This window comes from Octopus sinensis, linkage group LG1 (assembly GCF_006345805.1).
Source record: "Octopus sinensis linkage group LG1, ASM634580v1, whole genome shotgun sequence".
NCBI classification, from domain to species: domain Eukaryota; kingdom Metazoa; phylum Mollusca; class Cephalopoda; order Octopoda; family Octopodidae; genus Octopus; species Octopus sinensis.
The window spans coordinates 39,435,132-39,459,789 of NC_042997.1; the positions used below are offsets into that span (position 1 = coordinate 39,435,132).

General features: G+C 35.0%; 1 protein-coding gene across 2 annotated transcripts in view; it reads left to right on the top strand.

The window, feature by feature from the left end:
- The window catches only part of LOC115217393 (ubiquitin carboxyl-terminal hydrolase 47), a 110,853-nt gene that overhangs the window by 46,549 nt on the left and 39,646 nt on the right, over positions 1 to 24,658 (top strand). For both annotated transcript variants that reach the window (XM_029787079.2, XM_036499569.1), the window contains 12 exons: positions 4,576 to 4,719; positions 6,700 to 6,895; positions 9,543 to 9,639; positions 12,642 to 12,720; positions 16,410 to 16,476; positions 17,071 to 17,210; positions 18,952 to 19,041; positions 20,585 to 20,680; positions 20,769 to 20,866; positions 22,180 to 22,343; positions 23,455 to 23,576; positions 24,462 to 24,541. In XM_029787079.2, coding sequence (XP_029642939.1) covers positions 4,576 to 4,719; positions 6,700 to 6,895; positions 9,543 to 9,639; positions 12,642 to 12,720; positions 16,410 to 16,476; positions 17,071 to 17,210; positions 18,952 to 19,041; positions 20,585 to 20,680; positions 20,769 to 20,866; positions 22,180 to 22,343; positions 23,455 to 23,576; positions 24,462 to 24,541 — 1,373 coding nt within the window. The remainder of the gene's footprint in view (positions 1 to 4,575; positions 4,720 to 6,699; positions 6,896 to 9,542; positions 9,640 to 12,641; positions 12,721 to 16,409; positions 16,477 to 17,070; positions 17,211 to 18,951; positions 19,042 to 20,584; positions 20,681 to 20,768; positions 20,867 to 22,179; positions 22,344 to 23,454; positions 23,577 to 24,461; positions 24,542 to 24,658) is intronic.

The following is a 24,658-nucleotide window of genomic DNA, read 5'->3' on the forward strand; positions in this document are numbered from 1 at the left end:
TCATGATTGTGAGTGTTCTTTATAAAGTAGTGCCATTAATTTTGGAGAATAGAAATGTCTATCAGTTTTGTGGTGTTACAATTCAATTAAGTATTCTTGGGTGGTAGACATAGTCTCTTGTCTGGTTTAGCACCACCACATGGCCCTTGAGCTTTGGGAGCCTTTAACAGAGTTCAATCTATTGCAGACATTCAGACTAGGTTTCTGGTTAAAGGATGTCTTTCTCTCTTTCACTCTCCTACCAGTCTCAAATGTCTTGAAAGAGGCCCTTACTCTTGACTAAATTGTGAATTTTTGTTCAGCAGCTAGCAATAGTCTAGAAAACAGCTCATATAATAAAATACAGCCACCGAGGAACCACTGTATGATTGCTTAACCCTTGTAAATAATAGTCAGATCTTGTTTATTATACTTCACCTTAAAAATAAGTTAAGGACACTTTAGATAATGTGGCCCTAGATATACTGTCTGAAAAGGAGGGGAATATCCATGTTTTCTTTGGACATCAACCCGCAGAAATTGTAACTAAACGTCACTTACATTGACCTCATTTAGGTGTGCATCAAAAGGGTATAGTCCTCTATCATTTCTCTGAAGTGAAAACAATGTAAGTAGAATGGTTTTGAAGGAGCTTGAGCTAGTGGCTTGAGTTCCCTGTAAGTTATCTAGAACAACTTTATCTTTACAGTAGTTCACATACTTGAGAACCTTTCTATACTTGTCATTAGAGATACAATCTTCTTACACAATCTGATTAGCCAGTGTGTTTGCTATGAACCCAACTCAATGACATTAGGAAAGCAGATATATTAGCAATAAGCATGGTAGATACAGACCTAAGGACAGGTAGAAAGTGAAAAGAGTTTAATAAAAGTTTTACACTTGTTTCAATACTCGCAAAAAATTGCAGACTTCCAAATGTTTGTGAATTTGGATTAAGAAACCAATTAGACATTGACATATTAAAGCTTCCATGTATATCAAAAACATTAATTTGGACAAATATTACTTCTTAGAGTTTACAAGTAATAGCATTTGATATTTATGGTTTTGTGCAGCCTTTATGTATTTTTTGGCTTTTACAAGATTGGAGCCTGGTGCAGCCATCTGGTTCGCCAGCCCTCAGTCAAATCGTCCAACCCATGCTAGCATGGAAAGCGGACGTTAAATGATGATGATATATATGTGTGTGTGTTAAAATAAACTTATTTTGGCTTGTCTTCTTTTCCCCTCACCTTTTTCTCACTTGTTTAATGTAATATGTAATGGCTCAAAGACTCTTGATTTATAATTGTAAATTCAGATTTGTCACAAGTGTAGGATTGTCTTCATAGCTTACTTGCAGCCAAACCTGTGCTAGCTACATATCTGTGTAGTGGCAAATCTGAAAGGAGAACTCTTGCAGCATAAACCTTTTAACAAACCACTGTTTCCAAATCAATGTGCTCCATTTTGAACCAAGAAATAGATGGTTGTGTTAAATGTATAGGCCTATGTAAACAGGCAAAATTTAAAAAACAAAAAAAAAAAAAAACTCTATCACAATGGAATTCATTCACTTTTGCATGCTTTCTAAGTGTGTGTGTGTGTGTGTGTGTATGGGGGATTTGTGAGTGTATATGTAGAGAAAAATCAATATTCAGTTAAATAATTTATCAAGTTGTGAATTTGGAATTAGAATGGATTGTGATAGGCTTCAGAGCATTGATATAATAGCTGAAAAGTTGTTGGGAAGAAAATTATGGTGTTGAATATTGTTGCAATGTAATCTCTCTTTCATTCTGAATTTCAAACTCACCTTCCTCTTCACATATTTTGCGAACCATTTTTGTGCATATGCATGCATGCGTGTGCACACACACTCACATACACGCATTCTCCCTTGCACACATACACACACACACATTCTTTCTTGCACACACACATTCTCCCTTGCATACACACACATACTCTCTCTCTCTTGTGCACACACATACTCTCTCGTGTATACACACCCTTTCTCCTGTGCACACATACACACTCTCTGTCATGCACACACTCTCTCTTGCACACACACACACACACACAGTCTCTCTCTCTCTCTCTCTTGCATGCACTCTCTCTTGCACACACACACACACATGCTTTCATGCACACACTCTCTCTCTCTTGCACACACCCACACACTCTCTTGCGCACTCTCTCTCTCTCTTGCACATGCACATACACACACACACACTCTCTTGCACACACACACACCACACACACTCTCTCTCTCTCTTGCACACACATACGCTCTCTCTCTTGCTTCCTCCCCCCTCTCTCTTGCACATACTCTCGCATGCATTCTCACTCTCTCCCTCACAGACATGCACACTCTGACTTTCTTACACTCACATTCTCTCTCTTACATACAAGCTCTCTCTCTCTCTCTCTCTCTCTCTCTCTCTCTCTTACACTCTCACACACTCTGTTTTAAGTTTTCCTTTACCAAACCTCATGATATTGCTTCTAATAAGTCTTGATTTTTATGACTATACCAACTATGATTTCTGTCTGCTCCATCAGCCCTACCCCTAGCAGATACTGCCCCTTTGTTCTCTCAGCATTAGATATACGGAGGTTTTGATAAACTAGTCTATAAATTAAAAACTGACCTCATAAAAACAAAAACTCAGTGACAAGCAGAGCCTGTAACAATGTTCATATTCTTGATACCTTAGTAGCTTCTATGCTAGAGTGAAGGCAGCATGTTCTTTGTCTATCTCCTTAACTTCTTGGAGATTTTAGGTATAATTATACTAATGTGTCCATCTGTTTTAATTTAATTAAATTCTATGTCTTTGTGCAGCTGAGGATTGTTCTGCATTTTAAATTGATGTAATGGCTGCATTGTTCAATTAAATGGAGTTGCATGAAACGATTGTACTGCATTACCTCTGGATGTCCTTGTTGCTTATTTTGAGATATATATATATATACTACACTCTTGGATTGGTTGGCGTTAGGAAGGGCATCGAGCTGTAGAAACTTTGCCAGATCATATTGGAGCCTGGTGCAGCCTTCTGGCTTTCCAGCCCTCAGTCAAACCATCCAACCCATGCTAGCATGGAATGTGGACGTTAAATGATGATGATGATATGTACATAAACGTACATCATCATCATTAAAATCTGTTATCCATGCTGGCATGGCTTGGACGGTTTGACCAGTGCTGGTAAGCTCATGAGCTGCACCAGACTCCAGTATGATTTGGCATGGTTTCTACAGCTGGATGCCCTTTCTAATGCCAGTCACTTTACAGAGTGTGCTGGGTACTTTTATGTGGCACTGCCATGAGTGCTGTTTTAAGTGGCACTTGTACAGGACTCTTGTTGGTCAATCCTCCCCATCAGTGGGACCGGACTTAACAAATCTACTGTGGATCATGAGTATTCTTGAGTACAGCATGGCACCAGGCATCCTCATCCTTTGTCATCTTGCCTGAAATGTTCAGCATCCCGAGGTCATTCTTCAGTACTTTGCTCCATGTCTTCCTGGGTCTCCCACTCTTACATGTTCCATCTACTTTGAGAGATCAACACTTTATGAAGCTGTCGGCATCCATCTGCATCAAATGACCAAACCAACACGGTCTTCTCTCTTGCACACAGCATCTAATACCTCTTATGCTTAACTTCTCTCCCAATACACTAGCACTCTGTTGAACATGAACACTTACATTACAAACCCAGCAGAGCATACTAGCCTCATTCTTCTCTAACATCTGCATGTCCTCAGCATTCAGGTCCCACAGCTCACTATCATATAGAATTGATGTCCATATACATGTATCACACAATCTTTCTTTCACTTGGAGAGAGAAACGTTTTGTGGCCAATAGAGGTAAAAGCTCTCTGAATTTCCTCCATCCTATTCTTATTCTAGCTATCACTCTCTCTCTCTCTGTGCAGCTTCCTTCATTACTAATTTGGTTCCCTAGGTAGCAGAAATTATCTACTACCTCTAATGAGCCACCAGGGCATTTGAGAGAATCAATTTTCTGAGTTTCTATAGTTTTTATGGATCCTGTGCATCTTCCACATACAAACACTATACATTCTCTGATAGTCCTCCTATTAATCCACTGTACTTCTTGTGTGTCCATAGCTTACACTGAGTACACCATATGGAGTTCTTGCCTTCATCTTTCGTACAAATCGAACAGAGCCATCTACTTGAGTAGGGTAGTGTCCTGTCTACTTTATTGCTTACTAGGAACTTAGTCTTGCTATATATACATATGTGTGTGTGTATATATACATATATATATATATATGCTTAGATTTATGTCTATCACTGTTTGAGTTGCATAATAGTGGTTTTATCTCTAATTTATATTTTATATATTTATATTGTGAAATTTGATTTAATACTAAATTGAATTTTTCCCTGTAAGTTTGGAGTTATTTTCCCTATTATTATATTATTATTATTATTATTATTATTATATATATTATTATTTTTATTATTATATATTATTATTATATTACATGTGTGGTGTAATATCTGTTTGCATTATTTACTTTAAATTACATTTTTCCTTATTTATTTCAGGGAATTTTGGATAAGAACAGTACCCAGACTTTGGGAAGTCTTTATAACGAGGATCTCTGCAATGATGACTTTTGCAATGATGACATTCAGATTCTTAATTTTACCATCTATAAATCTGAAAAGCAAACAGCCATGCAGGCAACAGTAAGTTGATTTCATTCTATTTTTGTCTGTTTTAATATTAAAAATGTTAGTGACATTAATTAACAAAAACAAAAGTCGTTAAAATTTTATAGATTTACTATTGGATACTCATTACCTAAATCCTTAAATCCATAAAAATGCTTTAGCCCGAAGGCCGCGACCATGCTGGGGTACCATCACTGGTCTTATTGTTTTAAGTCTGAATTTTTGTCTTAGTTTTTGCCGAGATAGACTTATTCAGTGTAATTTAGATTTCTCAGTATGAAAAAGAGGGTGGAAAAGAAAAAAAAAAGCTTTGAGTTTCAGGTTAAAGTTTTATTTTACTGTCTAAATCATTCATTTTATAAGTAGATTTCACATTCATACCATGCTTTTCATTTGTCTTATATCGTGCATTTTCTAAAACAGTGTTGTTGGTTGTAGGCTTACAACTGGCTAATCAGTGGTTGAGTGTATTTCTGATAGTGAGGGTGAGAAGGGCATGTCTGTACAACTATGATGATTAAATACTTCAAGGTATTTTTGTTGCACCAGTTTATTGTCACTTTTCTTTATTTATATATATATATATATATATATATATATATAACCGTCCGTGTAGCATCTCTTGTATTCCTTCCCATGACTTTCATCACCTACGTTCCTGGCCTCACTTCCACACACGCCAGCTTAATTTAATTCGTCCTTAGTCGAAAGACACCTGTTGTAAATGTCTTGTTGTTTGTATTTGTAATTCTGTTTCATTTCTCTGTTTTTTTTTTCGTCCTTGTTTTTGTATATATTCACTTGCTTTCTTCCAAAGAATCTACTGCTCTTAGATTTTCTTGGGCTGGCCAGATTGGAGCAGTCTTAAGTGTAACTGGCCAAAACTGCAACAATGATCTGGTACTTGATTGATGAAAGAAAGCTCCGAATGACCCATCCTTGTTTTTTTCCTGTCCTTTTTTGTATCGTCTAATTGTCTGGATGTTTTATTGTCACCTGTATGTTCTTGTGTTTTTTTTTCTATATATACATATTGTGGCGTACGTACACTTTTGGTCTCCTGTATGCGTATATATATAGATGTGTGTATGTGTATATATATACACACACATGCTCACATACACACTTACATACATGACATGCTTTTGTGAATTTTTGTCTACGAAATTTCTCTCAAGACAACAGAGAATTTGAGGCCATTATGAAAAATACTGGCTCAAACTACTGCACTGGAATTGAACTCAGAACTGTGCACTTGCAATCTGAAGATTTTAACTACAGAGCCATACCTGTATCCATTTTTGCACAGCATGTTTTCTAAGAGATATTTACCTTTTTTTTTTTTTTTTTAATCTGTTTTCATGGACATCAAAACTGAAATTAAGTAAGTAATGTTAATAAAATATGTTCTAAGTGCTGCTATACTTTAAAGGTGATGTTATTGTGGTGTTACTACCTATTTATTTATTTCAATGACCAATTTTTGATTTCATCCATTCCATCATTATATTCGTTAAATATAATGAGCTGTTGATGAATTGATTAAAGTACCAAATTCACGCCTGGTAAATAAAATCCAGTGAGATGTAGAGGTTTATTTATGAAGGCGCAGTACTTAGCTTAACCCGTCTGACTGAAAAATACTTACACTCTCAAATAATGTAACTTTAGACTTCTTTCTCACTTCAGCAAAGAAAATTTTATAAACTATATGTAACAGTTGTCATCAACATAGATATTAGACAGCTAATTGTCCCAAATTTGTCTGATACTAAACTTGTATCCAGTTAATGAGTTCACTTACAATTTCTGTTGGCAACTAGTTGATGTTAAACAACTTTGACTATTGTGTAAAACTTGATCGGTTACTTCTCTATTTTTAGTATTGTTATGTTTTTTTTGTATAACTGACTAGTTTAAGATTTGGCAAGAATCATTCATTCTAAGCAGTGAAACTTTTGTTTATTTTTCTTTTGCTATTTTCTATTTCTCCAGACTGAAGGTTGTTCTAATATATCATTAATCATCCAAAAACAAGAAACTTCTGAAGCACCAACCACTCATGGATGTGAAACCCAGGATCACGTTGGTTCTGAAGTATCACCAAATTACAGTTGTGAAGTTAAAGAGGAAATACAAGCCAGCTCTATAGACCATAGTTACTATTTGAGTCATCACAAATCAGAAACTGGTGAGCTATGCCACATCAAAAGCTTATTGGGTTTTCTTTTAAATACGTGCTACTTGATGATAATTAAAAAAAAAAAATTCTGAAGAGCAGACATTGTTATAGTTGGATTGGAAGTAGTGAATCATGACTTGTAAGATATGTAGTGAATGGGAATTTCCAAGTTGATCTAACAAGCGGAGCATGACATGGTTCTTTCTTGAAATAATGTTTGCGTTTAGTTTTGTTTCAAATGGGGACCATTTGGTTTTGTTTCATTATTTTCAAAAGGTAATGTGAATGTTTTAGCCTGATAACAGCAGGTAGATACATAGTCGACCCGGGCAGAATTTGAACTCAGAACGTAAAGACAGACGAAATACTGATTGCCTTGTGGAAATTGATTAAAACCCAAAATTCTGAGTAGATGAAACCATCTCATTTTTTTTGTGCCACTAAAATTGGTGGACTGGGTGGGATTTGATGATAAAACTTTCAATCCTGATGATTATTATTGAAGGTGATTCATAGGAAAGAAGTTTGTGTGTTGCACTTTATCATAAAACTTTGCTGGTATTGATTTCTAACTTTGGCATAGATTTCACTGTTTGGAGAAGGGTACAGATTGATCACCAGTAATGATTGGTACTTCAACACTGCAAAGATGAAAGGCAAAATTGAATTCAATGGGATTTGAATTCACAATATTAAGTGCAGAAACTAAGTGCTGTAAGGTGTTTTGCCTGACATCTTACAACCAGTCCATCACCTTTTATAAACTTTACTAATATTGGCTGCAATCATCTTGATTTTACTAAAGGGATTGAATTTAAAGAACCCTTATGGATGGTGGCCAGATGGTGGCCTTATAGATGGTGTAAATTTTTTCCATTTGAGAAGGAGCAAACTATGAAAGGATTTCAAATATTCTTTTCTACTCTAGGCTCAAGGCCCAAAATTTTGAGGAGGGGGCCAGTCAATTAGATGGATTCCAGTATGCAGCTGATACTTAAGTTATCGACCCTGAAAGGATGAAAGGCATAGTCGACCTGGGTGGAATTTGAACGCAGAACGTAAAGACAGACAAAATATTGCTAAGCATTTTGCCCGGCATTCTAACGTTTCTGCTAGCGTGCCACCTTAAAAGGATTTCAAATATTGATAAAAGATGGAAGTTGATATTTAGGTTTTAAAAGCTATTTTCTGTTGTGTAGTAATGTTTTTCTTGGTAAACCATTGTATGGTGCAGAATGTCATTCTGTGAATATCCAAAGGGATGTGAATAGATATTGCCCATAATGTTATAGACATATCTTCATTGTTATTTCAGTATAAAGATAGTCATATCTTTATATATAAAAGAGAGGTTGTGTGCTGTCTGTCTCCTACGATTTAGATTCCTAACTACTCCCACATTTTGCGGTACAGTTTAACCCAAACTGGGTATCTTATAGTCGTGATTCATATCAAGCCCTTCTGGCTATTAGCACGCGTCTACGATGAGTCTACGATTTAAAAAAAAAATTTACCATCAATTTTTCCCATTTTTAATGCATTTTTGGCATATATAAGGGAAGTAACTCTCTAAAAATTTATTATTAAATCTCAGAACGTAAAAAGTTACAGTAACACCCCCACTTTGTGGTTAGCCATATTGAGATGGCTATTATACTTTACATCTCTAAAAATGCTTATATAGTTATTTCCCTTACAAACCCGAGCAACGCCGGGCGATACTGCTAGTTTAATATAAAATGTTTAAGATAGTGATTTAAAACCTTTATAGATTTTATATTAGCATTACATTCACATTGTACTTTGCTATTTTCTTTTTAGTCTGGTTTACTGACAAATTCCTGATTTTATCTGTGTGGAATGTATTACTGTTTATATTTGCAAGTTTGTTGGATTGGGGATGTATAGAATATAAGTTAGAAATGAGAACTACAACAGACTGTAGATAGGAATTACATGCATTTTATATATACTAGCATATAGGACATAATGTCAGTATGATTTGATAAGATACTGCATTAAATTTTAACAAAATACTTCATTAAAAATAATTTTATTTTTTCTTCCGGTGGCATGTAAGAGAACCATCCGAACGTGGCCGTAGCCAGCGCTGCCCTGACTGGCCTCCATGCCGGTGGCACGTAAAGAGCGCCATCCAATTGTGGCCATTGCGAGTTTTGTCTGGTCTCCATGCCGGTGGCACGTAAAAAGCACCATCCGATCATGGCTGTTTGCCAGCTTCATCTGGCACGTAAAAAGCACCCACTACACTCACGGAGTGGTTGGCATTAGGAAGGGCATCCGGCTGTAGAAACACTGCCCGATCAGACTGGGCCTGGTGCAGCTTTCTGGCTTCTCAGACCCCAGTTGAACTGTCCAACCCATGCTAGCATGGAAAGCGGACGTTAAATGATGATGATGATGATTATGATCATTATATTGTTGAGACTAAAAATTAAGTTTTGTCACTTATCTCTTTTATTCTAACAAATAAAATGGTTTATTGTGCTTTTTATTCCGAATCTTCAGTAACCATTATTTGAGATTTTGAGTTGTAAATTTTATAAACTGAATTAAACTGTATAATTTACTAACTTGATGTGTTTTAGGTCTTTGTTTACATTCTTACATTTGGTGCAATGTTATTATTTTCCAGGGTTTGTTGGTCTTGTAAACCAAGCTATGACCTGTTACCTTAATAGCCTGTTGCAGACTTTATTCATGACTCCAGAATTTAGAAATGCCCTATACAGGTATCAGCTCTTTTTGTCATTTGATACTCTTTGTTCTATTATAATAATAATGAAATTTTTGTATACAGTGCTCAGGTGCACCACAACTTGTCAGAAAGTGCATATAAAGCACATGCAGTAATGTAAAAATGTTTGGAAAGCGAACAATGTATGAGTCAGATACATGCTTGTGTGTGTATAGAGGGGAGAAAATCAGGTGTAGTGTTGGCGAATCTCAGGAAGCATGGAAGTTTTGAAGGATGCAGTGCTCCGATACCTAACAACTGATGCCGGCAGTCTGTTCCACGCTTCAGCAACTCTCAGCGCGAAAAAATGTTTCCTGAAGTCATGGTAGCTGTGCTGTTTTCTGACTTTGTAAACATGTCCACGGGTGTTAGATGGGTGGAGTTTGAAAAGGTTATTGTTTGTAAGATGGTTAATAATTTTCTACAAGAGTTATTGTTTGTAAGATGGTTAATAATTTTCTACGAGAGTTATTGTTTGTAAGATGGTTAATAATTTTCTACAAGAGTTATTGTTTGTAAGATGGTTAATAATTTTCTACAAGAGTTATTGTTTGTAAGATGGTTAATAATTTTCTACAAGAGTTATTGTTTGTAAGATGGTTAATAATTTTCTACAAGAGTTATTGTTTGTAAGATGGTTAATAATTTTCTACAAGAGTTATTGTTTGTAAGATGGTTGATAATTTTCTACAAGAGTTATTGTTTGTAAGATGGTTGATAATTTTCTACAAGAGTTATTGTTTGTAAGATGGTTAATAATTTTCTACAAGAGTTATTGTTTGTAAGATGGTTAATAATTTTCTACAAGAGTTATTGTTTGTAAGATGGTTAATAATTTTCTACAAGAGTTATTGTTTGTAAGATGGTTAATAATTTTCTACAAGAGTTATTGTTTGTAAGATGGTTAATAATTTTCTACAAGAGTTATTGTTTGTAAGATGGTTAATATTTTCTACAAGAGTTATTGTTTGTAAGATGGTTAATAATTTTCTACAAGAGTTATTGTTTGTAAGATGGTTAATAATTTTCTACAAGAGTTATTGTTTGTAAGATGGTTAATAATTTTCTACAAGAGTTATTGTTTGTAAGATGGTTAATAATTTTCTACAAGAGTTATTGTTTGTAAGATGGTTAATAATTTTCTACAAGAGTTATTGTTTGTAAGATGGTTAATAATTTTCTACAAGAGTTATTGTTTGTAAGATGGTTAATAATTTTCTACAAGAGTTATTGTTTGTAAGATGGTTGATAATTTTCTACAAGAGTTATTGTTTGTAAGATGGTTAATAATTTTCTACAAGAGTTATTGTTTGTAAGATGTTTGGAATAATTTTCTACAAGAGTTATTGTTTGTAAGATGGTAATAATTTTCTACAAGAGTTATTGTTTGTAAGATGGTTAATAATTTTCTACAAGAGTTATTGTTTGTAAGATGGTAATAATTTTCTACAAGAGTTATTGTTTGTAAGATGGTTAATAATTTTCTAAAGAGTTATTGTTGTAAGATGGTTAATAATTTTCTACAAGAGTAATTGTTTGTAAGATGGTTAATAATTTTCTACAAGAGTAATTGTTTGTAAGATGGTTAATATTTTCTACAAGAGTAATTGTTTGTAAGATGGTAATATTTTCTACAAGAGTTATTGTTTGTAAGATGGTTAATAATTTTCTACAAGAGTTATTGTTTGTAAGATGGTTAATAATTTTCTACAAAGTTATTGTTGTAAGATGGTTAATAATTCTCTACAAGAGTAATGTTTGTAAGATGGTTAATAATTTTATACAAGAGTAATTGTTTGTAAGATGGTTAATAATTTTCTACAAGAGTTATTGTTTGTAAGATGGTTAATAATTTTCTACGAGAGTTATTGTTTGTAAGATGGTTAATAATTTTCTACGAGAGTTATTGTTTGTAAGATGGTTGATAATTTTCTACAAGAGTAATTGTTTGTAAGATGGTTAATAATTTTCTACAAGAGTAATTGTTTGTAAGATGGTTAATAATTTTCTACAAGAGTTATTGTTTGTAAGATGGTTAATAATTTTCTACGAGAGTTATTGTTTGTAAGATGGTTAATAATTTTCTACGAGAGTTATTGTTTGTAAGATGGTTGATAATTTTCTACAAGAGTTATTGTTTGTAAGATGGTTGATAATTTTCTACAAGAGTTATTGTTTGTAAGATGGTTAAAAATTTTCTACAAGAGTTATTGTTTGTAAGATGGTTAATAATTTTCTACAAGAGTTATTGTTTGTAAGATGGTTAATAATTTTCTACAAGAGTAATTGTTTGTAAGATGGTTGATAATTTTCTACAAGAGTTATTGTTTGTAAGATGGTTAATAATTTTCTACGAGAGTTATTGTTTGTAAGATGGTTAATAATTTTCTACAAGAGTTATTATTTGTAAGATGGTTAATAATTTTCTACAAGAGTTATTGTTTGTAAGATGGTTAATAATTTTCTACAAGAGTTATTGTTTGTAAGATGGTTAATAATTTTCTACAAGAGTTATTGTTTGTAAGATGGTTAATAATTTTCTACAAGAGTTATTGTTTGTAAGATGTTAATAATTTTCTACGAGAGTTATTGTTGTAAGATGGTTAATAATTTTCTACAAGAGTAATTGTTGTAAGATGGTTGATAATTTTCTACAAGAGTTATTGTTTGTAAGATGGTTAATAATTTTCTACAAGAGTTATTGTTTGTAAGATGGTTAATAATTTTCTACAAGAGTTATTGTTTGTAAGATGGTTAATAATTTTCTACAAGAGTTATTGTTTGTAAGATGGTTAATAATTTTCTACAAGAGTAATTGTTTGTAAGATGGTTGATAATTTTCTACGAGAGTTATTGTTTGTAAGATGGTTAATAATTTTCTACAAGCTTATGTTTGTTTACTAATTTATGTTTTAACATCGTTTTGTGTATCTGTGGATCTATTATGTTGTTGTTCTAAGCATATAAATGAATGACAATTTTTTTTTTAAATACCAGATGGGAATTTACTGGCAGCAAAGAAGAAGCTGTAAAGAGTATTCCCTACCAGCTTCAGAAACTATTTTTGACTTTACAGGTGAGCTTGTTATTATTCTCTTTTACTCTTTTACTTGTTTCAGTCATTTGACTGCAGCCATGCTGGAGCACCGCCTTTTAGTGGAGCAAATCGACCCCGGGACTTATTCTTTTTTTGTAAGCCCAGTACTTATTCCATCGGTCTCTTTTGCTGAACCGCTAAGTGACGGGGACATAAACACACCAGCATCGGTTGTCAAGCAATGCTAGGGGGACAAACACAGACACACACACACACACACATATATATATATATATAATATATATATATATATATATATATAATATATATATATATATATATATATATATATTGGCCTGCTCGCTTAGCCAGCGGGGTGGAGTCATTCGAAGGCTAAAACAATGCGAACGCATTGTGACCAGCGATGTGTAACAACATCTGATGGTCTGGTCGGTCACGTGATCACGTGATATATACATACATATATACGACGGGCTTCTTTCAGTTTCCGTCTACCAAATCCACTCACAAGGCTTCGGTCGGCCTGAGGCTATAGTAGAAGACACTTGCCCAAGGTGCCACACAGTGGGACTGAACCCGGAACCATGTGGTTGGTAAACAAACTACTTACCACACAGCCACTCCTGCGCCTAGCTTAGCTTAGCTTTTAATTTATTTTAGATTTATTTATTAAAAAAAATTCACATTTAGTTTATTGCTCATTGACAAATATGACCTACTGCTAGTTACTCTTATTCTATTACTGCTGTTGTAATTCATTTAGGTTTGAGAGCTTGTTCTTGGTATGTTTCTGAAACATTTATTCAAAATAACATTTTTCGGATCTTTTCGGTTTGAACGGCAGTTTTTTCTAGCGGTGTCATGAAATTGTCACCCATAATTATGACCCTAGTATCGATCTATTGCATTTCAATCTGTTTTAGGGTTAGGGGTGAGAGGAAGGGTATCTTTTTTCCTTCACAAATGTAAATAAACCCATTCTGTTTCTTAAACGAGGGACATATTCGTATGGCACAGAATGGTTTTTTTTTTTTTTTTACCTCAATAGACACCATTGATTGGTTGAAATTGCAGAAATTGAAGAAGAAAAAAAAAACAACAAATATCTTACAAACTATAGAATTTTCTCAATGAAGCCAAGAGAAAAAGATGTTCGGATCTTTTCGGTTTGAATGGCAGTTTTTTTTCTAGCGGTGTCATGAAATTGTCACCCATAATTATGACCCTAGTATCGATCTATTGCATTTCAATCTGTTTTAGGGTTAGGGGTGAGAGGAAGGGTATCTTTTTTCCTTCACAAATGTAAATAAACCCATTCTGTTTCTTAAACGAGGGACATATTCGTATGGCACAGAATGGTTTTTTTTTTTTTTTTTTTTTACCTCAATAGACACCATTGATTGGTTGAAATTGCAGAAATTGAAGAAGAAAAAAAAAACAACAAATATCTTACAAACTATAGAATTTTCTCAATGAAGCCAAGAGAAAAAGATGTTCGGATCTTTTCGGTTTGAATGGCAGTTTTTTTTCTAGCGGTGTCATATGAAATTGTCACCCATAATTATGACCCTAGTATCGATCTATTGCATTTCAATCTGTTTTAGGGTTAGGGTTGCTTAGGGATTGGGGGAAGGGTATCTTTTTTTCTTCAGAAATGTAAATAAACCCAATCTGTTTCTTAAACGAGGGACATATTCATCCGGCACTGAATGTTTTTGTTTTTAACCTCAATAGACGTCATTGATTGATTGAAATTGCAGAAATTGAAGAAAAAAAAAAAACAAAAAATATCTTACAAACTATAGAATTTTCTCAATAAAGCCAAGAGAAAACGATATTTTATAAACACATTCTACCAGTATACGAAGTTTAAAATTTTTTAGTTACCTAGAAATTGTTAAAAACTGCCATTCAGACCGAAAAGATCCCATTTTTCCGCTTAGGTAGGCATGGTTGCTTCACAACTATATGGTTTTAAGTTCAGTGTTATTGCCTGATATTTACAGTGCAGACTTGTGGAATAAGGAAAACCCTTTATTTGTAAAACAGTAAAGATAGCAACAGGAGGAGCATCTAGCTGTAAAATCCTGCCTCAAAATAAGTCCTCATCTAACCTATGTCAACATGGAAAAGTGGATGTTTAATAAATGAGAAAATGAATATTTTTCATCCTTCCATTTTCAACAAATGATCTCCTCAATCATGCATCTTAATTATTCAGTATTTATGCGGTGTTTGTGGCCATGTTTCGGTGCTGGATGCCATTTCAGATACTAACAGCTGAATTTTAATTTTATAAATGAAAACTCACATCAGAGGCAATCACAATTTTTGTAACATATTTTAAGGTTGGACTTTATTCCAATAAAATTGCTTTTGAAAAACCTTTCAATCCCAAAAGTAGTAACTATCAATTAATCAATCAATCATTATTATCATCATCATTTTAATGTTTATTTCCTATGTGTGCATGGGTCAGATGAGATATGTTGAGGCAGCCAGCCCTTTCTCTTAACTGCTTTCAAGTACTTTAGTATTCCCCCTCTAGTCTGGACATACTTTCCTGGAAAATTGCAGGCTAACCCCTCAGCTTGTTTGGTGGTGATGTGTTTTTTTTAAATTTTTTTTTAATACTTGTTTCAGTCATTTGACTGCGACCATGCTGGAGCACCGCCTTTAGTCGAGCAAATCGACCCCGGGACTTATTCTTTGTAAGCCCAGTACTTATTCTATTGGTCTCTTTTGCCGAAGCGCTAAGTAACTGGAACGTAAACACACCAGCATTGGTTGTCAAGCAATTTGGGGGGGACAAACGCAGACACACACACATATATATACATATATACGACAGGCTTCTTTCAGTTTCCGTCTACCAAATCCACTCACAAGGCATTGGTTGGCCTGAGGCTATAGCAGAAGACACTTGCCCGAGATGCCACGCAGTGGGATTGAACCCAGAACTATGTGGTTGGTAAGGAAGCTACTTACCACACAGCCACTCCTGCGCCTGTTTGTTTACAATTTATGCATGATGTCAAAACAAGGCAACACACTTAGAGCTTCTTTCAGTTTCCCTCTACCAAATCCACTCAAAGGCTTTGGTTGGCTTGGGGCTATAGTAAAAGATCCTATGATAAGGTGCCATGTGCATTAGGACTGAACTTAAAACCACATGGTTGTGAAGTGAACTTCTCAACCTCACAGCCTTTCCTGCACCTATTAAGTGTAAATCACATGATCACGTGACCGACTAGACCATCAGACGTTGTTACACATCGCTGGTCACAATGTGTACGCATTGTTTTAGCCTTTGAATGACGCCACCCCGCTGGCTAAGCGAGCAGGCCAACGGAAGAAAGAGTGGTGAAAGAGTACAGCAGGGATCACCACCCCCTGCCGGAGCCTCGTGGAGCTTTTTTTAGGTGTTTTCGCTCAATAAACACTCACAACGCCCGGTCTGGGAATCGAAACCGCGATCCTACGACCGAGAGTCCGCTGCCCTAACCACTGGGCCATTGCGCCTCCACATTAAGTGTAAATAATAGAGATATCTAATTTACTTATTTGACTTTAAATAGGATATAATGTGAAAGTTGCTAATCTTACTGGCTTATAGTGAAAATCATTTAAAAATTCTGTGTATTTTATTTTATATATCATTCAGTGTTGTATTTACTAATTTGTATGTTTTTCTGTTACCGTTGCAGACTAGTTGTAAAAGAGCCATTGAAACCACTGATTTGACTCTCAGTTTTGGTTGGGATAGCAGTGAAGGTATTAAATCATATAATATATTTTTCTTACTGACGTATCAGTACATATACATACGTTCACATGTACATACACATGTACACACACACACAGACACGTCTATACATTCTCCTAAATACTCACATACATTCGTAAGTACATACATACATACATGCGTATAGGCATGCACACATACATGTACATACATGCATAACCATACATACATACACACACACACACATCATGAACTAACTGTTACTTTCTCAGATGCAGCACAGAATTTTATCAGTGATCAGGTCGCTGTCTCAAAGCGACGAAAATATTTTGACACAAATTAAATTTAAATGTTGAAGTGAATCTAACGGTTTTTGTGTGTTTCTTAAATGGCTTATAAACAGCTTCCACGCTGCAGTTGTTATATTTTTCTTGTTGGATTTAAAATTGTTGGATTTAAAATAAAATTAGACATTTTAATGTGCAATTTCTGAGCTCTATAACTTCATAGGTTATATTCATAACAGCTGTAGTATTTTGTAACTTTATATCTGAGGTGTTATATTTTCTACAAAAGATTTTTCCTTTTTTCTTTTCATTATCTGTCCTGTTTGTTCTCATTAGTGTGGCATCAGCATGACGTGCAAGAATTATGTCGGGTGATGTTTGATGCTCTTGAGCAGAATTGGAAACAGACTGACCAAGCACATCTAATTAACCACTTATACCAAGGCAAACTGAAGGATTATGTCAAATGTCTGCAGGTAGATAACTTCACATTCTCCTTTCTTTTCTTTTTTTTTTTTTTGTGGCATGAAGTAGGGGTGAATGTGTGGGGAGGGTGAGTAAAAAAAAAAAGAAGTTTATTCTAATAATTAAGTAGGTGCAGGAGTGGCTGTGTGGTAAGTAGCTTGCTTACCAACCACACGGTTCCGGGTTCAGTCCCACTGCGTGGCACCCTGGGAAAGTGTCTTCTACTATAGCCTCAGGCCAACCAAAGTCTTGTGAGTGGATTTGGTAGATGGAAACTGAAAGAAGCCTGTCGTATATATGTATATATATATATATGTATGTATGTATATGTATATGTTTGTGTGTCTGTGTTTGTCCCTCTAGCATTGCTTGACAACCGATGCTGGTGTGTTTACTTCCCCGTCACTTAGCGGTTCGGCAAAAGAGACCGATAGAATAAGTACTGGGCTTACAAAAGAATAAGTCCCGGGGTCGATTTGCTCGATTAAAGGCGGTGCTCCAGCATGGCCGCAGTCAAATGACTGAAACAAGTAAAAGAGTACAACTTTAATGTAATGTCATTGATAGTTCTCACTTATCTAGCTCTAGTTCTGTTGCTTACATTAGTGCTATGTAAGACCAGCAAATAGAGAACAGTCCATGGTATTTAGGCACTGACTGTATTACATACACATTGTTACACCATTGAATTAACAATTTGATGATGGATGCAGTGTTATCTGTCAGTCTGCTCAAAGTCTTTCTGCATTCACTTATGTACCCTATACATTGCAATATAGCTTGTGTATATATATATTTCATTACTACCCACAAAGGGCTAAACACAGAGGGGACAAACAAGGACAGACAAATGGGTTAAGTCGATTACATCGATCCCAGTGCGTGACTGGTACTTAATTTATTGACCCCGAAAGGATGAAAGGCAAAGTCGACCTCGGCGGAATTTGAACTCAGAACGTAGCGGCAGACGAAATACGGCTACGCATTTCGCCCGGCGTGCTAACGTTTCTGCCAGCTCACCACCTTGTGTATATATAAATGATTTTAACCATATTTTATAGAAAAAAAGGGAGAAGATTTCTTTTTAATTTATATTTATGTTGCATATTTGACAAGTTGTTTTGTTCATAAACAATTTATAAGCAGAATTTTTAATAAAAGAATTCGAGTAGATTGTGTAAATATTCTGATTAATAAATAAAATTTTCAATTTGAGTATCTGTTTTCTAAAACTGTTGAAACACCTCCATGATTTCACTAACACATACCATCCGATCGTGGCCGTGCCAGCCTCGCCTGGCCTCTGTTCCGGTGGCACGTAAAAAACACCATCCGAGAGTGGCCGTTCGCCAACCTCGTCTGGCACCTGTGTCCGTGGCACATAAAAAAAAAACACCATCCGAGCGTGGCCGTTTGCCAGCCTCGTCTGGCACCTGTGTCGGTGGCACGTAAAAAGCACCCACTACACTCACGGAGTGGTTGGCGTTAGGAAGGGCATCCAGCTGTAGAAACTCTGCCAGATCTGACTGGAGCCTGGTGCAGCCTTCGGGCTTCCCAGACCCCAGTTGAACCGTCCAACCCATGCCAGCATGGAAAGCAGACGTTAAACGACGATGATGATGATGATGATATCAGTTAACCATTGTTATGTTTTTTATTTTATGTATTTATTTTTTTGTATTTCGAATATATTTCACAACTTAAATACTTTTAGAGTTAATCTGTATCTAATGAAGTGCATTTCTGTTGCAGTGCTCTCACGAGAGTGCTCGAATAGATGCTTATCTGGATATACCACTTGTTATTCGCCCATTTGGTGGCAGTCAGGTGTATGGCAGTGTGGTGAGTATTTTCTTCTTTCATCTATCTCCTTCAATGTTTCCTTGCTCAGGTGTGTTTGAAATGAATTTGTGCATCTCTGAATTACTCTTTCCTTACCAAATGTTTACTCGGGAACTGGGTTGAGTATTTCCTTAGATAAGTTTTTGTATATAAAACTCAGTCTAAAATTCTCCAAATGAGGTTTATCAAATTATTGCACTGATAACAGAGAAATCAGTGCAGTGACCTGATAAATATGATCCCATCAAACTTCCTTCATATGTAATAATGTTATTATGAGGCTTCGTGACTCATTGATATGGGGTAATGCAAAGGAAAATGAAAATATCCTGTAGGACTGGAGACAAAAGAAAGACATATATATATATATATATATAGTTGAGTCTGTACAGAAGAGATAAGAAAGTCTGTATACTAGTAGATAACTTTTATTCCATTGGTAGAAATTTTATGAAAAGGTTGGGTATCTGAATTTTTGATAAAAGGCAATCTGGTGAGCTCATAGTAATTCTTGTGAGAGTTTAATCACATCCTTGTAAATTGGAAGTTTGATTGTTAAAATGGTAGCTGTTTTGTGTGGTGACATCTAAGGTGTTGGCAGAAGCTGTATCTGAGTTGATGATTTCATAGCTGGACAGTTAATGGACAGCAGATTTTTCTGTCAGATGTAATACCTGTTCATTCACATTGCTTCAAATTAATTTTGTATCATCTCGTGGCTTCAAGATTTTGATGTAATTGTTTATTTTTAGAATGACATCATAAGGTAGGTGTGAGAAGCCAGACCTGGCTGGTTTGAGCATAAAACAAGAAAAATATTTCGACCAGATATGGCCAGTTTAAATGCTAAAGTGTTAATACTATGTCTGTTGTTTGCTATGATGACAACCAGGAAATGGTGACTCCAAGTCTCGGCTGTGTCAGCTGGTATACCGTGACTCGATACCATGTCTCTGACTTGTTGACTGGCTCTGCCATTCCAGCTTGGGCTTATGTCTGACAGCCAACCAGTTCCAGTTTGGTCAGCCCCTCCACTTACTCTTAGTATCAAAGATGCCCATTAATATAGCATTGGTCTAAATTGCTGATCTGTCCAATAGTCATGAGAAATTGGTCTACTAGCTGGTTGGTTTGAAAGATGATGATGATGGCATATCTGTTACTGCCAGTTTGTCTGAATTGGGGAACAAGCTTTGCACCTGTTGATTGGCTCAAAAAGTGATGACGTAGGCATATCTGTTGTTAAATGATCGTTGATAAAAGAAAACTGCCAATTTGTGGACCTATGTTTCAATTACTGGGGTACTACAAGTATAAGTAACATGAGGTATTTGCTGTACCGGGAAATAATTTGTCTTTTTTTATAGTTCTTTCTTTTCATTTCGTTTTTGGATTTGGTTTGCAAGATTCTTTATATGAGTTGGTGTGTTGAAGCATATTCTGTTGTGTCTGGGGAGAGTCATTTTCTTTTCGTGCCTTATTATTTAACACACTCACCGGTAAAATTTCCCCCTCTTTTTTTTTTTTCATATTGTATTTACAGGAAGACGCTTTGGCAGCTTTTGTACAACCAGAGACATTGGCAGGATCTAATCAGTACTTCTGTGAGAAATGTGGCCGGAAGTGTGATGCTCACAAGGTAAAAAGTCTCATTGAGTTATGTTTTATTGTTTTCTTATAAAACACTGTGGAGATCAATATTGTCATAATTTATTTTCTCTTTTCAGGGCCTCAAATTTGTTTCTTTCCCTTATCTGCTCACCTTGCAACTGAAACGGTTTGACTTTGACTGCAATACAATGCATCGGATTAAATTAAATCATCGGTAGGTATAGAAATGTTAGAAAAAAATTTGCTTCACCGTTACATTTTATAATTAAGTATTAAACCTTTTGTCGAGGTGCGATGGCCCAGTGGTTAGGGCAGTGGACTCGCGGTCGGAGGATCGCGGTTTCGATTCCCAGACCGAGCATTGTGTGTGTTTATTGAGCGAAAACACCTAAAAGGCTCCACAAGGCTCTGGCAGGGGGTGGTGGCGACTCCTGCCCATCTTTCTCTCACTCTTTCTTCTTGTTTCTTGAGTAACGCTGTGATGGACTGGCGTCCCGTCCAGCTGGGGGGAACACATACGCCACAGAAACCGGGAAACTGGGCCTATGAGCCTGGCTAGGCTTGAAAAGGGCGACATTTATTGGTTTTATTAAACCTTTTACTTAGTTTATGATCAATATTAATCATAAACTAAAGACAAACATAATATGTATAGGGTATGACAGTGGTGTAAAGTGTCAAGCCATCCAAATGAAAGTATCTTGTTGAGGATGATACTGAAGCAGTTATGATGTCCAACCCATGCATGCAGAAAAGCAAATTGTGCTGGTTTCTTGCCCCATCTGTTTGTTCCCTCCACTTCTCAACTCCATTTTAACCCTTTTGTTACCAACCTGGCTGAAACCGGCTCTGGCTCTGAGGTACAAATGTTTTGTTTTCATAAGTTTTTGATTAAAATCTTCCACCAAACCTTAGTTACAATTTATGTTCCTAACACTAGCTTTAATGATAACCAAGTTATTTTACTAAATTCTTTCTTATATTTAAAGTAATTGAAAGAAACACAGAGCATCTCAAAATAAATACAGTAACGAAAGGGTTAAACTGCAGCTTGACTTTATAATTCAGCTTGACCTCAAAAAGTCTCCTTTGTCAATTTCATATACTTGACTCGTGTTAATTAAGCTGGTTAATTTGCTAAGTTGTGCATCAATTGTCAGCAGCAAAATTGAAATACTGTGTACATGTATTCAACTCAAGAAAATTAACTTCTTTACAAAAAAATGTTTAAAAGGCCAAATTTGATGGAAAGTGCTGAAATCTTTTGGCTGATGACTACTTTTATCTTTAGTCTGTTCATCAATTATTTAATTATAATTATTTAATTCATAATTAGGTATGTTACCTCAATTGATTTATAATTAGGTATGTTAAGTTTCATGGAGAAGGCATGAGACAAGATAGAAAAAGCTGGAGTGTGTGATAGTGGGTTAATCAAATTATTTTGACATGAAAGTTTGGTGACTTAAAAAAAAAATAAAATGAGAATAATGTCTATAACTATTGAATATGTCTTGTTTTTAACAGGATGACATTCCCTGAAGTCTTGGATATTAATCACATGATAGAAGAGGTTGACTGTAATCTTAGTCATTCTGAAGGGCCCTTAGTTGAGGATATTAGACATCAGGCCATCAAAACCATGGAAACTAATGAACACAGCCAATTGGGTGGAGATATGTCAGATGAAGGTTTGTGCATTGTCTTCAATTTATATCAATTATAAAATGTGCTTTACTTTAATTAGAAAGCAAAACCTGTATATGCCTTTTACTTTTTGAGATAACATGGTTTAGATTTACATAGTTTATTTCTGACAAATTTGGAAAATATAAAAAGGCTTTATGAACTTTTCAATATCATTTCTGTTGACTTGAATTTCTTTTGAAAAATGTACTGAAACTTACTTCCATTAATTAATTTTATCAAAGTAAATAATGAGCCTAAGTTTTAAATTTCCTTTCACCCAGTTCTTCACATTTTGCAATTCCAAACTCATCAGATATTATAAACATTTATCACTGTTGGTAATTTCCAGTTGGCTTCTTGGAAATTCTTGCAAATTTGTTATATCTTTACAAGTACTTTCTCTCATTGCTCATATTCCAGAGACTTAGTTTTATTTCTAACACCAAAAGAATATCTTCTGGTGACTATAAACTCAAATTACAATGCTATCACTCACATTTGCAGAAACTAGAAGAATATTCTTGATTTATGGTTATGGACAGAATCCTCTCATTTAGCAACAGGTGATGAGATAAACAAGATTGATTTTTATGTTTTGGTTATTAGAATGCATATGCACACATTTCGTATATAATCTTCTCTTCAAAAACTGGAAACAAAAATCAATACTAATTACCTAAACTTATTCTGTTCACCTGCTGTTTTCTGAGTTTCTCTGATTAGTCATCATCTATTACCAATAGCTTCTTTCTGCCTATGTTTGTACTTTGAAATATTTCTAAGATCTAATTCTAATGAGAAGCAATAAAATTTTATTTGTTACATGTATTCATACTTGCTTTATTTTTCTCAGAATGAGTTACCTGTTTTATTTTTGAATAATGATCAGCAAAAGAAAACTTTCAGACAACATTTTGCTTTAGAGTATATATTTTTTATTCATTAAGATCATATCTCTTGCAGCAGAGATTAATTAACTAATATAAATGAAGTAAATTTAAGATTCATTATATTAATCTGCTGTGAATTAGCAAAATAAAAGCTTAGTGTTGCAAGCCCATTTAAGGAAAGACAATGTCATGTTTCATTCATTTTTTTAAAATTGATTTTTAGCTATTGATGAAGGGATAGAAATTGAAAGCAGCACGACTGCCACCTTAACCAACAGTGAGTCCTCTAGTCTAAGCAGTGAGTCTGCCACTAATGACAGGAATAGTAAAGAATCTGATGCCAAGGTTTGTTGCTTTTAATTTTAAATAAATTTATTTGATATATTTGAAGACGTTTTATCCTCATCATCATATTCATTTAATATCCGTTTGCCATGCAGGCATGGGTTGGACGGTTCAACTGGGGTCTGGGAAGCCAGAAGGCTGCACCAAGCCCAGTTTGATCTGGCAATGTTTCTACGGCTGGATGCCCTTCATAATCATTTAATATCCATTTGCCATGCAGGCATGGGTTGGACAGTGTAACAGGAGCTAGCAAGCCAGAGAGCTGTACCACACATCAATTGTCTGTTTTGGCATGGTTTCAACAGCTAAATGCCCTTCCCAATGTCAACCATTTTACAAAATGTACTGGGTGCATCCACATGTATGTATGCATGCACATATACGTGCATGCATACATTCGTGCATGCATACATCTATGTTGTTTTCTCTCTCTACCTTTTCTGTTGCTATTATAAAGATATCTACTCTTTCAAACTAGCTATTTGCATTCTATCCATCTAAGCCACTCATTATTCCTCTGCAGACAGTGACTTGACATGTTTTACTTTGAATGTTAATCACATTAATCTCACTAATCTGAGAGTGCTTGCTAATGTCCTCGGTGCTGATCTACCTAGCTTGAGGGTTAAGCAAACAGATTCTTGTTTTATCTTCAGAAAAAAAATGAGAGATGAATCCTATTTGATTTCTCAACACAACAAGAATCAATATATTCTTGAGATTGCTGTGTATTGATTTAGCTGTGGGTTTCTTTTTTTAAACTTTACCGAAAAATTTTACAAGTTATTAATTTCAGTAAAATGTAATATTTGTTTATTTACAATATCAACAAGATATACAATTATTTTAAAACATTTTAAAAATGTACAAAATCTTTCTTTGTAGGGACCATATGTTTATGAATTATTCTCCATTATGATACATTCTGGAAGTGCTGCTGGTGGCCATTATTATGCTTACATAAAGTAAGTTTCAAGTACTTGAATGTCTTCGTATAATCTTCTTCCTAATGTGATTAGCTTTTCATAGAACTTGAATTCTATTGTTATATTAGCCAGTTTTGAGAAAATAGATGAGTGTTG